General features: G+C 39.9%; 1 protein-coding gene across 1 annotated transcript in view; it reads left to right on the top strand.

The window, feature by feature from the left end:
* Positions 1–17,395, top strand: part of ehbp1 (EH domain binding protein 1) — a 159,071-nt gene that overhangs the window by 83,067 nt on the left and 58,609 nt on the right. The window contains exon 17 of the mRNA XM_017309054.1: positions 15,849–15,993. Within this exon, the coding sequence (XP_017164543.1) occupies positions 15,849–15,993 (145 nt within the window). The remainder of the gene's footprint in view (positions 1–15,848; positions 15,994–17,395) is intronic.

A 17,395-nucleotide genomic window follows, 5' to 3' on the forward strand; every position in this document is an offset into this window, starting at 1 on the left:
CTTTATTATAGTTGGGACTATTTGATTTTGTTTTTCAAGAAACTAGAAGTCGATATCCAAATGTAGAAGCAAAATCATTTCTGCATTTGTTCAAGTTTATTTTAACACACCTGAAAACAAGTGAGTGAACATGTGCAAAAGGGCTTGTTTTGACCATGTTATTTAATTTTTTTAATGGGGGTTTTGTTCTAAACTTTTATATTTACATTTTCACTGGGATGTTTAATCCGATTCATCCATTATTTTTGGAAATAAGCGAATAAGTTTATAAAGACGCTTTTTTTATTTTTATTTGTGACATTCAACTATAGTTTTGTCACACCAACTTTTGCTTTATTTTCTTTTGACTTTCTTTTTACGTCAGTGTTCAGGACAAACAAACTGTACATCCACCAGTCTCTTGAACTTCACTGTTCCCTATTTGCTGCTCGCTACGCTTCCAACATGTTGGAAAATCCAGTATAAACTGTCTCGTCCTCTGGCAGACCACTTTCTGAACAAGCTTTTGGAAAGAGAGAAGACTTCTCCCTCATTACCTTCAGCTGAGATTTTCTCATGGGCGGCTGAGCGGCGCAACCTGAACGCGTCGGCAAGGAAGAAACTCCAATGTGGATGGACTTCTTCATTGTCTCCTCTCTCTCTCTCTGGAAACACAACTCTGTCTCTACAGAGTCTGTCTTTGGTCATTTTTGACAATTTATATGACTAACTAAATTTTCTGCCCGCCTTCACTTTTTCCTTAGTGCGCCGAGCATATGCAGTCCGCAGACAGCTGTCAGCAGAAGTACATTCACGGTTAAAAATCGGGGGCGCTGGGAGGGGTGAAGAATCGCTGTACTGAAGCTAACTAGACTAGAAACGCAACGATTGAAATTGCCGGCTCTGAACTGAGCACGCTTCACTGAACATAATATACTGAGAGGAAGGGGCATGCTGATGAACCAGGAGTTACCCTGGGAAAGCACCGTGGTCCAATCTTCTGTCACGTTTCCAAATATTTCAGTAAAAAAAAAAAAAAAATGCAAAGGAGTTTTAAAAAAAAATAGTGACAAGGGATTTGAGGGTAAAATGAAATAAATACCTTTTGGTAATGAAATATCTAAAAGGCAACAGCCGCTTGGCCTCCGCATTTGCCGCTGAAATCCTTAAAGAGAAATATGCCCTTGAATTAGATGTTTTTCAGAAGTGCGCATGTAAGCGTGTGTTTGTGTGTACGCTCATAGATGTGTGTGTGTTTATGTGTGTGCTGGTGTTTGCTTGTTGGCCACAGGAATAACCATTCTGGAATAATCTGAGGAAATAAGTGAGGACCTTTTTAGGACTGGTGCTGGTTGAAAGTCTTCGGAGGAAAAAGAGCAAATTAAAAGAGGTCTTCAAAGCTTTTGCCTCACCAGTGTATTTCCTCGGTGACAAAAAAAAAAAAAAGGTCCCGTGTGGTGCAGCAAGATATTTGACTTTAGTCAGATTAGCTCCTTAAAGTGGCCAGGCTGATTTCCTGACTCATTTCCAAGGACAATTGGCTAATATCCCCCTCACTATGCATAAGGGAAGGAATCAAAAGAGGAGGGGGGAAGGGCGATATTGAATTGTTTACACTTTTTTTAATAGAAAACATTGATCAAAGGAATACGCCTGGCCTCGGGGCCAATGTGCTGATAATTGTTAGTGATTCAGATTAGATTACTTGATGTCTTGTTTTGATTAGCATGAGTGTGAGTGTGCGTGTGTGTGCGTGCGTGCGTGTGCGTGTGTGTGTGTGTGTGTGTGTGTACATGTGTGTCGTCGTTATCAGCTGGAGAGGCAAAAGCCTTTCCCATTTACCTCTCCATCTGGCTAAGTAGGTGCTTTGTGGTTTAGCATGCATAAGGTATAATTTAATTCAATTAAAGCAGGACTCCTTCTTTGAGGGAAGTGACTAATGTGGGATAAAGGAAGGGGTCATTGTGTTAGCTGTTTTAGAGGTGCTGCTTTCAAAGTAAAATTTAGAAATTAGTCTGATTGCACATTTATTAATATATTAGCAGTCTTCATCTCTTACTCAGAGCCTCGCTTTTAAAGAGTTTTTAAGGTTTTGCTAAAAAAAGAAATCTATTATGAATGCTTCCTGTGTCCTTATGATTGCATTACATAAACCCGCAGAGACAGGCCTCACTTAATTGATCTGATCTCAAAGCTTCTTAACGTTTTAGAAAAGCCTTTTACGGCACTCATCAAACAGGTAAATATGGGATAAAGTCTCAGATCTGCGTCAACCTCCAGTACAACCACAACCTTCAAGGTGTTTTATTAAACGTAAAGCTACGTGTAATTACAACCAAAGAACACAGCAGGCAAGTCAGGAATGAAGATGGGCTATTTTTTAAAATTATGTACCAAGCAAAATGCATCTTACTGCAACATCCACTGGTTCGCCATTTCAGTTGTTTTGTTTTACACGTCACTTTCAACGGGCCTCGTTCTCGTCACTTTCAACGGGCCGCACATTACAATATCAGGCAAAGACGATCAAACATGTTGATTTTATATCAGAGCGGCCCCAACGTTCTTCCAAGTGGACCAAATCACTCTTATCACACCACACACAGCAGGAGATTGAGATTGTTTTAATGAGCCGTCCCGCTAATTGGGGTGTCCTTAAGATTATCAGAAGGAAAAAGATTGGGACAAATATCAGCATAAAAATTTTGCTATGTGAACTATCCTCTACTGAAAAGTAAGGATGAGAGAGGAAGACATTAAAAGTAGGGGTGCACTGATAAATCGGCTCCGATTTCCTTAATTTTTGGCAATTGGCTGATTCTCTTATATGAAACAATCCTGTCCACAGATCTCATCTTCCTCCACAAATGCCTGAAAATCCGCCACTGTCCGTTTTGTTCTGCTGTAGCATATTCATCTGTTAGAAAGTCCAGATTTAAACCCAACTGAGAAACTTGACTAAGACTTGAATATTTACGTGAACAGATTGTCTCCATCTAAGCTGATGATTAGACGATGGAGGAGAAAGATTTGCCCAGTGTCAGTCTGTAGATGAACAACACTATTACCATAAAGTACTGCACATGTACTTGGAGTAATAAAAGGTTCTACAAAATATTGACCTACTTTCTCCCCACAAATGTGTAAATCTTTTTGTTAATCTGTTGCATACAACCTCGATACATACAATTAGCTTGAGGTTGTACTGCTTCACAATGTGAGTGCTTTTACGAGACTCCTTGTTAAATCAAATTCATCTGTTTTTTTGGGGCGGGGGTTATCAGTGTATCCACACATCCACTGCCATTGTGACGGGATGTTTCATGCTTCTGCAGTTGTGTGAGTCTGTGTAGATCTCCTGACCTATGCTCTCCCTCCTGCCATCCTTAATTGTAGCCCACAGTGACTGCTTCTTTCATCTAAGGTCACAGGTTTGGGTTCCTCTCTCTCTCTCTCTGCCTGTCTGCTCGGTTACTTTCTCTCATTCCCTCCCTCTTTCATGTCTGTTTTTGATTTTTCATCCAGTGTTTTTTTGTTCTAATTACTTAAATTGTTCTCAATGGGTTTTTTCCCCCCCAAATCAGTCTTTTTCTGTTAGTTGCTTTTTGCTACTTTGTTCTTCGCCTCGTTGACCTTTTAAGGACATGCTCCTACCGTCTAACTTTCATTCAATAAGTGGCCCTTACAACACATCACTAGTGAGTGGTCTGAATGTCTTCAAAGACTGTAACCGGAGTTGTACCAATCCGATATTAATATCTATATCGGTCCCAATATTTAAAAAAAAGTCTAGATCAGGTATCTATGGCAAGGTGCCTGATTCATGAGGGCAGATCTATTCAGTCAATTTTATGCTTTATGCTTTGAGCGATATCGTGTTTTATTATTTACATTATATTTAGAATTTCTAATTGCATTTTCTAAACCATTTGAAAGAAAGCTTGTCACAGTTTATTTTTACATGCTTGACCAACGTAGCTGGTTTCAGTTTATTATTTATTTTACATTGGCTGTTCTACTCCTAATCACATTGACTGAAGAGCATTAAGTTATGTTGTTTTAACATGTTGGACCAATATTGTCAAGCTATTTAAGTGTATTTAAGTATGCTCTACTGGTGCCAAGTTATTGATAAATTTGTGATTCAACATATTTATGTCTGCGATTAAAAAACAAAACTTTTTAAGTCAATTCAGCTGTTTTTCTGTCAGCATTGGCCAATGCTAAGCCTCAAATATTGGTAATGGAAGTGAAAATAGTGGATCAGTTCATCTTTTTAGTCTAGTGCCATGAATTTATTCTTGTCTTATTCTAAATACCATTTTTTTTGTGTTGCTCTTTAGTCTTCCCCACTGTTCTAATTTTAATAGAGAAGTTGGTGTGTGTCTGTGTCTATTCGCTCCAGGTCTTCTCATCCATTAGCAGATGAGAACAGTAATTTCACAGCGGCCTGGCCAGGCTAATTATCAGGATCCACACTAGGTTTGGGATGAACGTGTGCCCATGAAACCGCACTGTGTGTAATTCTTTGCAAAAAAAAAAAAAAAACCCTAACTGTAAAGCGATGAGGTGTGTGTGTTTTGTGCAAATATCTAGCACCTGTGGCCTTTTTAAAAAGTGTGTGCGCTTGCTTAAGGAGTGCACACACATGCCTTGGTGTTTTCCAGGTAAGAGAGTTCCCCTGCTCACTGACTCGTTGTGATTCCTATAATTGGGTCCCGTTTGATTTTTGCCGACTAGCGCCCCAGCCGCCTCCCCCCCGTCCTCATCAGTGAAGCGGGCTCCTGGGTCTCTGCTGTTTCGACCTGTAGGTGTTGTCATCTGCTGTCTGCACTTTAGTTTTTCTTTCTTTTCATTTTAATTATTAGATTTTGTACGGGATATATTCTGTTTCAGTGCAAGAAACCATAACATATGTTTTCTTCTTTTCCTTTTCTTGTCAGAGGCTGTTCAGATTGCTTGCTTTCTGGTTGTTTGCACTTTAGGTGGAGAAACTGCATTCAGCTTCTGTGCACCACAAATCTGTAACAAACTAAACAGCCGAAACACTGTTTTCTTTAAATAGAGGCCAAAAACACTCCTGGTTAGAGTTGCTTTCGACTCACAATCACTTGGACATTGACCAACATATTTGATGTGTGTGGATATTTTGGAAGATGGCACTCGACAAAATGTAATGTTTGTTAGTGGTTTCAGAATTGGTAACTTTATAATGTTTACATGACATGTTTGTATATTTTTATGACGTAAAGCTCTTTGAACTGCCTTGTTGCTGAAATATGCTATACAAATAAACTTGATTGATTTATTGACAGTGTAAAACAGCTTAAAGCATTCTCTAATTGGTAGCTGTGCAATCATATTAAAGAGTGTGATATACTCTTTACAAGTCTCAACAACAATAAAATAATTTATAACAGTTCCTTTTGCCCTTTCTGCTCGTCAGTGACGCCATTAAAAGGCAAGAAGTGAGGTGCTGTCTGTACATGACATACAGAACAAAATGGTGCTGCTTTTTAAAATTCTGACATGGCTTTGTGGACTCTGCTCCTTCATTGACACTTTGTTCTTTGTTCCTCCTCTTGTCCTTTCCCTTTTTTTAACTTTCTCCCTGCAGTAATAGTTTTCCTCCAGGCCTTGCTTGCCACTCCTTTATTCTCTCTGTTCTCCATTTTTCCCCTCTTCTTCCTTCTCTCCCCCCTCTTTTCTTTTCCTTTCTCACTCTCTCTTTTTTTTCCCAAAAATGTGCCCCAAATGAAACTAAATAGTGTGGTGGGGAGTTTCTTTGCGCGCGTGTCTTGGAGTGAGAGGGTATGTGTCATGACTGAATAGACTGGAGCAGAGATCAAAGGCAGAGCCTAAATTGAGTGTGTGAGCGCCTGAGCGTGTGTGTGTGTTAACGAGCAGGAGAAAGACAGCTCTCTAAATTGCAGGACAAGAGCTGATCAAGCCGTCAGAGAAGAAAGCTGTAATTCACCTGTACTCGCAAACCTCTTCAGGGCCCACATACCTCTTCATCTTTCTTTTCTCTTTGTTTTGTTCATGTGTGAGCAACTGCAAGGGTCAGAAACGGCACAATCCATCCTGTTTTGTTTTCACACTACTGATGTTTTTTTTTTCCATTTCCTTGTAATTTTATTGCTTGTGAGAAAGCAGCCATTAAAAAAAAAAATCATCCTAGAGAAATTTTAGGGATGCACTGATTGCAGATTTCTGGCCGATCACCGATCTTAAAAAAAAAAAAAAAAATCCCAACCTGATGATCCGGATTTTTTTTTTGTTTGAAAAGTTGTTAAATAAAAAATTAAAAACTTTTCAGTGGCTGATTTTCAAACCTTTGCTGAGGTCAATAAGATTGGTTTCTCATGTAAGTATCGGCCGATACTTCACTGTTCCTTTGAAGTGAACAAGGCAGATTTAAACAGAAATGTAACATATAAAAATGTTGCAAAACTGTAGAGTTACCTCAATAAGAGTGATGAGTATCACAACGTTTGTTTCCTCGCCTTGGCTGTATATTTCTCCATTTCTCTTTATGGGAAAGGTTTAGTACCCTTATTTCCGCCAGCTGACCAGCAGCTAAATGCAATCACTTTGAGGAGGAGCGGTGCTTCTCTGGGTTCGTGAAAACGTGTCGGACATCTCTGACGTATTTTAATTTAAAAAAAAAAAAATCGTGGAACATGTCATCCTTCTTCTCCATGAGAACCACAAGTTGCGGATAGGCCATGAGCAATTTGCACAGACATTTTTTTCAATGACATCGTTACTGACTTCCACAAGGCGTTCTTTTGAGCATTTTGACTGATCAAACTCAAAATGAGAGAGAAACTAATTTTTAAATATCTGAATATTTTCATATTTTCCTTCTGTTTCTGATCCTTTCCAACATTTCATAATTCCTAATATGCATTAGGGAGTGATTCTCATAGTAGAACATTTTTTGCATTTTACAAAAAATCAGTTTTTTTAAATAAAATTTTTATTCCAAAAAGTCATTGTAGCAATACTTAGAAAAATGCACATCACCTTAAACCACTTGTATTAGCACAGAATACCTTTACCAGATTACAGTTCAAACTGTATAAAGTTACTATAGAGCAGTGGTCCCCAAACTTTTTCCTGTGAGGGCCACAAAACGTTTCCCTTCTCTGGTGGGGGGGCCGGAGTCAGTTTGTAACAGAAAAAGTGTTACACGTTTATCACCTGCGCTGCTGGAAATTGTTGACAGCGCAACAATTGGGGGGGTTGCTCGCGCGTGTTTCTCGATTGATTTTTACCCAGAAAGCACATGGGCAAAAACTGTTAGTGAAACGGTCACTGGGACTGACTAGTATATATTCCATTGAGGGAAAGTAACTAACAGGCATTGCTTCGAAGAATTCGACCTGGAATGTGGCGTTCATAACAAACACGTGTGTTCATCTGCTCTACCGCTAGCAAACAACCGTACTGATTAAATAACATAAAAGTCAAGCAGTTCCCTAAAAGTCCAACAGATGGCAGCAATGCGCCATGCAAAACAAAACACCCACAGTTTACAGGACACACTTTCTGCTAAAGAGCCTTCTGGTGGTTGAAGAAAAATCCACATATAAACCAGAAAATACAATATATGGAAAAAAAATCTGAATGCTCTCTGGTATTGTTCAGGGGGCCGGACCAAATGTGGAGGCGGGCCGGATCCAGCCCGCGGGCCGTAGTTTGGGGACCACTGCTATAGAGCCTTACTCAGAACAGACCCTCAGACCCTGAAATCAGAAGTACAGCATCCCTGACAGAGACACATACCCACTAACATCAAACCCTTATACAAATAGCACATATACACGGACACACCACTTCTGGACCTTCACGTTAGTTTCTAAACATTTAAACTCTGACATACAGGTTTATGGCCGTCACATCCATCTCGCAGGTTCGTATTTCTGTATTTATAGCGTTCATATATTCGCACACCCAGACCCCTATCATGGGCGCTCACCTGTCAAATCATAATTAGGGTGTGTCCCTGTTCTTTGATAGCTATGTACAGTGGTTCTTCTTTAATTCTTTATCAAATGCATTGATCGCTATGGGCCTCGCATGCCCATTGATCCGCGCAGTCCGTCTGGAGGCAGCCGATAAGCGCCACACTCATCTCCATCTGCCTCCCTGCTTTCTCCTCTGTCACTCCCCCTTTCGCTGTCTTGCCTTGTTAACCTAATTTTGACCAGAAAAAACTGCACATTTCTTCATTTGCTCCATTTCACGTACTTGAATATACTTTGCTCTGCTTGGAGACGATTGGTCCAATTTGAAGTCTTGTTCTTGAAAGTGGAAAACCTCATTTCCCATAAATCCCTTTGGGTTGTGCATCTTTTTTTTATAAATAGTGTTGTAGGAAACACTTTGTATTTTAAATCAATTATAATTTTCATCATGTTTTTACAAACAACCTTCTGTGCTCACAAACCCATTGGTTTCTGGCAATAGACTGCTAGTCTTGTTAAATGTCAGAATATATACACCATACATTTGTAACAGAAGACGCCATAAAATGTGTACAAGGAGAATATAAAGTTTTATCATCTTAGAGGCATTTTCTTATCAAATTTTAAAGTAAAAACAAATCTGTTCAGTTGCTGTCTAGCCCTACGTTGTATCCGTATCCTGCCTGAACCTTCAGTCTAAGCTGTGTTGAGCAATGCGACTTCTTTAGTGTGTGTGTGTTCAGCAGTGCTTTTGCATGTGTGTGCTGGACAAGATAGAGACCTAAAGGACCTCTTGACTGTGAATTAGCCTGTCATGACAAATGTCTGGAACTGCATGACTGGCTGCCAGACTGGCTGGCTATCTGGGAGGTTGGCAACCTCTTTTTAGATAGCGATTGTGTATGTGTAGCATCACTCTGTGCCCACGCCAGGTCTCTGTACATGACCGGCGGTGCGTGCCCTCCCACCCTTTTTTCTCCCCCCACTCGCCCAAAAAAGAGCAACCAGGGCGACAACCTGCTCAGAAAGAGCCTCCAAAGCAGAGAGGGGTCCTCACGCGACGCCAGCCCCACAGAGGAAGCCTCTGTCTCAGCCTCGCAGTCATCCGTTGAGCCTCCTTTTCCCCTCGGAGGTTCCCACCCGTCAACAGAAGACACAGTGCACGATTGTTCTTGTTGTCACCATTCAAAAAAGCAAAGTCTCTTCTCCTCCTGAGCCTCCATTCTTAAAGCCAGGTTACCCACTGACCACCAGCTGTCATGCTTTCTCTCCTCCTTTTTCTCTGCTTGTGTTTTTCCATCCTGACTTTGATCGTGTAATGATGCAGCTGGTTGGGTTTGTACTGTCTGTGTTTTTACTTGGGTTATGTCCCCGTGGCTTTTAGACGTGACGTTGGGCTGTTGGCACATTAAGGCAAGAGTTTGTTTCCATCTATTGTCACTTTCCAATTTTTCAAACAGCGACTGTGAGTGCCCCCTTTTGTCCTGTTTCTATGTCCGCTAGGTGGCATTTAATCTCCACCTGGTCAACCAATTTGCTCTTCAAAAAAATTTTAAAAAACTTCTGGCATATCGTTTTGCCACAGAATACTGGGTTTTAATTTGACTGACAAAGTTGGTAGCGCTTGATTGACAGGCACCAGCCTCAGTAGGTCTGGCAATGAGCTGAAGTTTTGGAATGTACTAAATTACAAGGGGAGACAATGTCCTCTTATCCATATTTGCAATAGTTAGAGCTTAGAAATGCATAAACAACGCTTTATGCTACAGAGTAGACAGATGTTGGAACTGGGAATCTGCATTTCTCTTTTGCTGCTTTTCTAAATAGGAAAACTCTCAACAAGTGTGATTGACATCTTGTAAAGTTGGTAATATCGCTCAAACTTTTTCACATTGTCACATTGCAAAGGCAAATTCAATGTATTAAACGTAGCTTTTACAAAAATTGTTGCCGTCTTAATGTGATTACTTTTATTTTGAAGGACCTGATTAATGGAGGTTAAATACAAACTGTCAAATAAAATCCCAATAAAATACATTGATTACTATAAGTACTGTGAACGTATCCATATACCTTGAGTTTCATGTTTTGTCACGTGACATTTACCACCTTTCATATGAAAGTGAAATTTAATGTGTTAAGCACACAGTCTGTTCCATGTTTATCATAGTTTTATTCATAAATGTTCTCTTAACATTGGACTTTGTAGAACAGTTGGATTTATACTGAGGTAAGATTAAAGGCGGTCTTTACTGGGGGATCAGATCTTTGGAACCACCCTTTTCTCAGGATCTGAGATGCTTTTTATACATAATGAGTGGTTGGAAGATGACCAAATATAGATCATAACTTCCTGTGTCAATTCTACAAGTGCAACCGTCCGCAGGAGTTGCTGGTCATCTACACAGCCATTATTGAGTCGGACCTGTGCTAATCCATTATTGTGATTTTGCTCACTCACAAAAGAGGAAAAGTCCAAACTGCAACAATCAGATCTATTGAGAGGATCATCAATGCTAACCTTCCCTCCATCCATGACTTATTCAGCTGTAGTCAGGAAAAGGGAGCTAACATTTCTACAGACCCCACACATTCTGGACACAAACTGTTTTGAGAGGTTTACCTCTAGATTGGTGCTACAGAATGCTATTTGTAACAAGAAATGGGGAACAGTTTCTTGCTCTGGGCTTTCTCTGATGAATACCCAAGAGTACCAATATTGAAACCATGCCTATTTGCACTAATTCAACCTCGCCTTTCTCCTTTGCAATATTACTTGATGAATGCATATTATAAGATGGAAAAAAAAACCTTTGATCGTGTTTTATGCAACTGTACATATGTTTATATTTTTAATTATACAGAAAGTATCAGAGCAAAAATCATATGTGTATGTGCTGGCAAATGAAGATGGTTAATTATTTACTAATAAGGGTGTCCTGATGCAACTTTTTGACTCCCGATACAATACAGATATTGCAGCTCTGAGTATCGGCCAACACCAGTGTTTACCAAATACGAGATAGGCATGAATCATACATTCTTTTATTGCTTACTTTGTAGCCTGGAATGTTAGAAAAAGCTTGATCAAGTGATATTAGTCAGGACAATAGTCAACATCAAGTATGAGAACAACTGACCCGTTTATTGTTAACTAATAGGTCTGTGTGCGGGATACAAGTCCTAAGGGATACAAATGCTGGGCTGGATTAAATACTGGAGTGGAGTGGTTCTCTCTTAGATTGTAGATGCAGGGTGATATAATTCAAAAACATTTACCGATTTACAATATCAATATCGGATTGGGACACCCCTGTTTGCTAATTTGATGATTTGCAAAATTAAGGCAAACTAAAAACCTTTTATCATTCTCCTTCCACTTCAAGGACTTTGTTGGTCTGTTCCATCAAAAATCCCAATAAAATATGTTGAGGTTTGTGGTTGTAACCTGATAAAATAGGAAAAAGTTCAAGGGGAATATTTTTACAACTCATTCTACATTGTCCTACTTTAAAACGCAACCTGCACATGCATGTAAAATTAGACACAAAATGGCTACATCTTTCCCTCTCCTTCCACCAAAATGCCTTCTTTCTGTTGCTGCCGCAGCCAGGCGGTATTCCGCTTCCATAGTGTTAATCCTTGCCCCTGGACAGACAAACTCAATTTCCCGTTTTTCTGTCCCCAAAATTGGCCAACACCAATAATATAGAGGGATGTTTTGGATTGTGTTGGTTCCAGAGCTTATGTATATGTATACAGATAGAGCGACATCAGAGTGGTAGTTGTATCTGTAAAGGCCAGATTTGATATCTGAACCAGAAGATAGCCAGAAGGCCATAACATTGTAACATTACTGTTATCATATTACATTATGGAAACATCCATATTCCTGCTACCACAACATGCAGATGAAAAAGATGAAGGTAAGAAGGAAACAAAGACCTCCTGGAACAAAACCAAGCCGGCATAAAGAAATTATTGAACCCATTTGTAGGTTTCCACTCCAAGAATACAAACTGAAAAACTTTTAGCAGTTTGATGCAAAACAGTTTTTAAACTATTCTAAAATGAACAAACCAAATCAATGTTAACTATTGTGTGGAGTTATAAATAAGCTTTCTGTTTGTCAAAAACCAAAGAAGTCGTCCCCTTAAATCTACTTTTCTATAGAACAGTAACAGCCATTCCTCCTGTCTTCACTCTTTATCTCCCTTTCTGTCTCGCCCCCCTACCCGACTGTCTTTCTTTTTATCAGTCTCTCTCAAAGGTGCGTTCCCCTCTCCCTATGGCCATCCCCCTAGGCGCTCTTTCTCTCTCCCTTTCTCTCTCTCAGCACACACACTTGCAGAGTGCATTAGGGTTGCTGTCATTTACAATACAGCCCCATTGTCCCAGCCAAACAATGGCTACAAACAAACAATTGACATGGAAATGGAGAGATGTAGCTCATTAGCGGGCGCTGCTTGTTTTGTTAATGGATAAATGGGTGGCTTCAATAGGCCTGCCCTAAAACCCTGCCTCAATATGGAGAAGCCTGATTAACAGGAAACCACAGGGAGGAAAGCGGCGATGGGGAAACGCAGCTTCGCTCTCCCCTGGGTCGTAAGCGGTGAGCTCTGTTCGAGGGATGAGGCATCGGTTCAGAGTGTGTTCACACGTACAAGTGGAATATCGAGTCCGTCTGTAACAGTGACAAAAGTTAGACAAGCGACTTCCAGCTTTCTGTTTTCCAACATCCTTTTAACTCGTAGTGAATCTTTCTGCCCAACATTCACTCATAACATTTCACCACAATACACTGATTTGAATGGGAATGCTCTCTCATAACACACTCTTGTGTGTTTGAATTAACTAACTTGTCAAAAGTCTTGCCAAAACTCGGGGTACGTTCACAGGTCTGCTTTAATCAAACTCTGGTCTGTTTACCAAGAAAGCCTGGTTCATTTGGGGAGGTGTGAACATGTAATTGAACTCTGGTCTACCTAAAGGAACTCTGGTGCAGTTCGAATAAAAATGTTAATAAGTGCGCCAGAGACCACTCCAAAAGCAGGTGTGCATAGGGTTTTCTTGGTAAATATAACCAAACAAATGCGAGAGTCCAACTCTAGCAGGAGAGTTGTGTTTTTTGTTTTTTTTTTACAAAAGGGAAATCCAACAGTTGATAAAATCTGATGCCACTCCAATTTTGTTTGCATTTTGTGAAGAAAGTTGTTCTCAATTCTTCAGAGGCTTTCATGTCATTTCTTTCAATGGGTCTTAGTGTAGCGCCCTCATCAGCGAGATGGGGAACAGGTTTTTAAAAGTTTGGTTCATTTGACAGTGCAACATGGAACGAGCCACACCAGATGAAAATTTAGCAAATGTTGCAATTTTGAACAGTCTACTGGACTATCAGGAGCGAGAACACCGTTAGTTTCAGATTACCTGTCCTGGATATTTGTTTGTGTCACTGCTTACTGCAGCTAATAGACTGTGCAGTGAGTGTGTGCTGGTTGAGCCGTCAGCAGGCAAGTGCCTGTCTTAACTGATCGTGGTTGCTATGTGTGTGTGTGTTTGTATGTGTGTGTCTGTAGTGGCCACCGCTATCAGTTAGATCATATTGAAACCACCTGAAAATGGCATTTCTGCCATTACTCTGATGGTGACGGCTCAATACTGTATCTGTCTGCTGCCAAGATGAGAAGTCTGTGCCTGTGTGCTCTAACCTGCATAATGTGTTGAGATGTGTCCATGTATTTTGATAAAACTTTTTAGAGACAGGTATATCTTCTATGGTCAGAATAGAACCGAAACCCAAACCTATGTGAGGTGACCCTGTATAGATACAAATTGGGCCTGGAACTTTTATTTTGATTAATTGATTACATCGATTTTAACACATTAGAAATTCTAATGCAATTTTTTTCACTTTTTTTTCTAAACATACAAAAGTACAGAGGACTGGTAACCTGTCTAGGATGTATCTGGCCTCTCTCCCGTTCACCGCTGGAGATGGGCACAGCACCCCTCGCGACCCCACTAGGGATATGCATGTTGGTTGGGCAGGCGGGCGGGCGGTTGGAGCTGGAACATTTGTAGTGGTGTTTTTCTGATAATTTATTTCTTAAAATATCAGACACAGGGCAAGTATAATACTTTTCCTTTGAATTTTCCGTTTGGAGCTCTTTGTGCATTTTCAAACAGAGTTCCGACACATTCTGGAAATTGATCCAATCTTTCCATTTGTCCTTCCTTCTTTCCAGGTTCCATATCTAAACCGTGACGGCCATCGTCATATTTACTGTAGATTCATTCTGGAGCTTTGGATTTCAATTTATTAACTGACAAAACGAAATTTGGAAACCTGAGCTCGGAAATGTATTGAATTTTGGCATGAACATGTGTAGAAATTTTGTTTAAAGAGTCACTACTGAAATACCGCTGCTAATTGAAATAAAATCACCACTAGTAATTTAAAACATAAATGTTCTGGCAGCAATACAGTAGATGACATTTCTTAACTACAATCAATGGGATCTGACCAGAAACAGTTCTCTGATCTGGTATGGTATTCCTCAGCTCTCCATTTTCCATAACCCACTGTGTCGCCCAAACATTGCTAGATTACTCAATAAATCCTAAGAAGTCATATAACTAATGCTACAAATTTGGTTGATGAGAGAAGGTAACACACTGAAATGAAATCAGACAGCATCTTGTGTCGAACGCTCTTATGTTCATTTGGCCCAGGCACTGAAAAAAGTGAGTTTGTGCTTCAGCTCATTATTGTTGTGAAGAGATTGTTATTGTTACTGTTGATTTATATAATATCTTGATCTGTGAGGAGTCATTTTGTACCAACGGCATGCACATAAACTGTAAAACCTTGCAAAACACATTTTCTGACTTGACGCACTTCTATGTGTCTGACAACAACGTTGTCTTAGTGGTTTAGCCTCTGACTCACACAGAGCTATGTTTTCATTCCTGTGGGATAAGATGTGTTGTCCCTGTTTTTTTTGTGTGTTTTTTTTACCCTGTGTTTTTCCTTCCTGTAAAGCAAATATTTGTATAAGACTTGTTTTATAATCCTGTGGTGAAAAGTTTTACAAACTTAGAGACGAGTTTTGGGGCAAGAGCAGAAATTCATCATCATCTTCCAGGCCTCACCTTTCCAAATTTTACCTTTTGTGCACCTGGATCTTTGAGGAGTCATCACTCCTGGTTTTCCCATGTTGCAGCGCAGCAATGGGCTATGTGTCCATTAGACATATTCCCATCAGGACCTCTTTGTTGCTAACGCAATCTGATTCCTGTTTACATCAATGGTCATGCTTTGCTGTTCCATACCATGGAAGTTTTCTGATGGCCTGCATCCAAAGGCTCTTAGTGTGTCTGAAAACAGCGTTTAAAATGAGTTACCTTCTTTGAAAAACAGTGGAAAATCCCATTATGATGTATTTATGCTAGCGCTATCAAGGATTGTTGGTGTTCTCACATCAAAATACAGTGAAATATGCCTTTTGAAAGCCATTTATTTGCAGTGACTTTAGGAAAATGTGTGGGAGTTGTGTTTGTGATTGCTGTTCAAGCAAACCGTTTGAGTAAACAATGTAGTCTCTAAAAATTTTATGTCAGATTCGTGTTTGCGTTTATGTAGTCCTGCATAATTCTTGCCAATCAAAAATCTAGCATGACAGGCTTATTTGTGGTCTTAAAACTCCAATACTTATTGCTATTAAACTACAGGGAAAGAGTGTGGCATTGAGATAAAAAACAGTTAACGTTGTCCTGAAGCAGTTCAGAATGGTATGAACATATGTTGCTTTAATGATATGTTTATAGCAGATCTATAAAAGCAGTTCTCTTATGACATTTGCCTTCTAAAGAGCCCTTTTCTCTGGTTGTGTGCAGGAGCGCGACGCGGAGCGGCGGAGACAGCTAAGAGAAAGAGCCCGGCAACTTATAGCCGAGGCCCGATCCGGAGTCAAGATATCCGACATGAGCTTGCTGGATCCAGCTAACGTGGAGAGAAGCAAAGGCACCAAGGCAGCAGAAGGTCAGGACACACCTGATGGCCCTCACACATGAAAATAGGCATAAACATGAGCCACAATCTTTCTGAAGGGGATTTATGTTTGTTTATTTACCAACATTCACAGTAAAAACATGAAATATTCATCGTAAGTAATTCATAAACTGACAATCACTAATACTTATTTGCTGTAATTCAAACGTCACAGTCGTATGGTTTTGACTTCAACTTTCTTCAGTCACTCACACATTTCCATTATGCTCTCTAAAGGGGTTCTGCCTAATCCTCAGTGAAAACAAAATGTAATTTTACAACAACCGCGGGTCTAAAAATCTCCACCCCCTCTATTACGTCTTCAGTCTCGTCCGCCATCTCTTTAGGCCAGTAATTATTAATCAGCACTGCATATTGTGCGTCCAAATTATGTTCAAAACACCGTACACTTCTAATAACATCTTGTAGCGGTAGCAAACGCTGCCTCTGCACATTTCCCACTGCTTTCCATTTCCCTGAAATTGGGGTTATTATCACAATGACCATTATTAGGCTGTGCAAGTCATTTGTTTCAGATGTCTTTGTGTTTTACACCCTGCCTTTAGTTGCTTTGTTTTAGAAGATCAAGTGCCCTGCATGCAAATGACAAAGACTGACTGCAGGTTACAAAGAAGTGCCTGATTTTGAGAAAGAAATAAAGTGAATTCAACTTAATGTCAGAACTGTGAAAAGAAAAGGAACAGGAAATTATAGATGCGCGGTGACTAGATTTTTTTCTTCCACGTGTGAGAAAACGTAAGATGAGATTCAAATATTGCCAAACTAATTCTGGGGTTTGTTTTCAGGTAAGCTAACATGCTAGATTAAGCATTAAAAAGTTTGATGTGACATGATGTTCATATTTTAAGAGATACATCAAGAGATCATTTGCCGACTGGTATTGGTATATTTTCACCTTGACCATTTCTGCTAGGTAAAAAAAAAAGCAAAATCCAATTTTAATTTTTGTTGCTTAGTACAACACACTTTGGTAGTGATGTTTTTTTTTGCTATGAGATGAAGATTTGTGGAATCAGAGAAGTTGTCAGAGGAAGCACAAAAACTGTAAAAAGCCATTTAAAAGGAACCGTATTCTCTGTAGAGGTAAGTCTGCTGTCCCTTCAGATTCATACAACAGGGAGGTGAACTCTGAGAGATGCTGACCATATCACTCCTTCGTCATGGCATCATTTTGCATCTTTTTTGGCTGTGAAACCCAGCTCTTTGCCACAGGACAGCAGTTAGAGCATGAATTGCTGTCCGATTTCACAGGAAAGTGGTGGGGGAGCAGATAGACCCAGAGTTGACATCAGTAGATACAGGCTAGATTTGGAAATGTTGAGACTCAAATGTTGTGAGAGTTGGCCACATCTTCAGGATGTTCAATTTGGTG

The sequence above is a fragment of the Poecilia reticulata genome, linkage group LG15 (assembly GCF_000633615.1).
Source record: "Poecilia reticulata strain Guanapo linkage group LG15, Guppy_female_1.0+MT, whole genome shotgun sequence".
Classification (NCBI taxonomy): domain Eukaryota; kingdom Metazoa; phylum Chordata; class Actinopteri; order Cyprinodontiformes; family Poeciliidae; genus Poecilia; species Poecilia reticulata.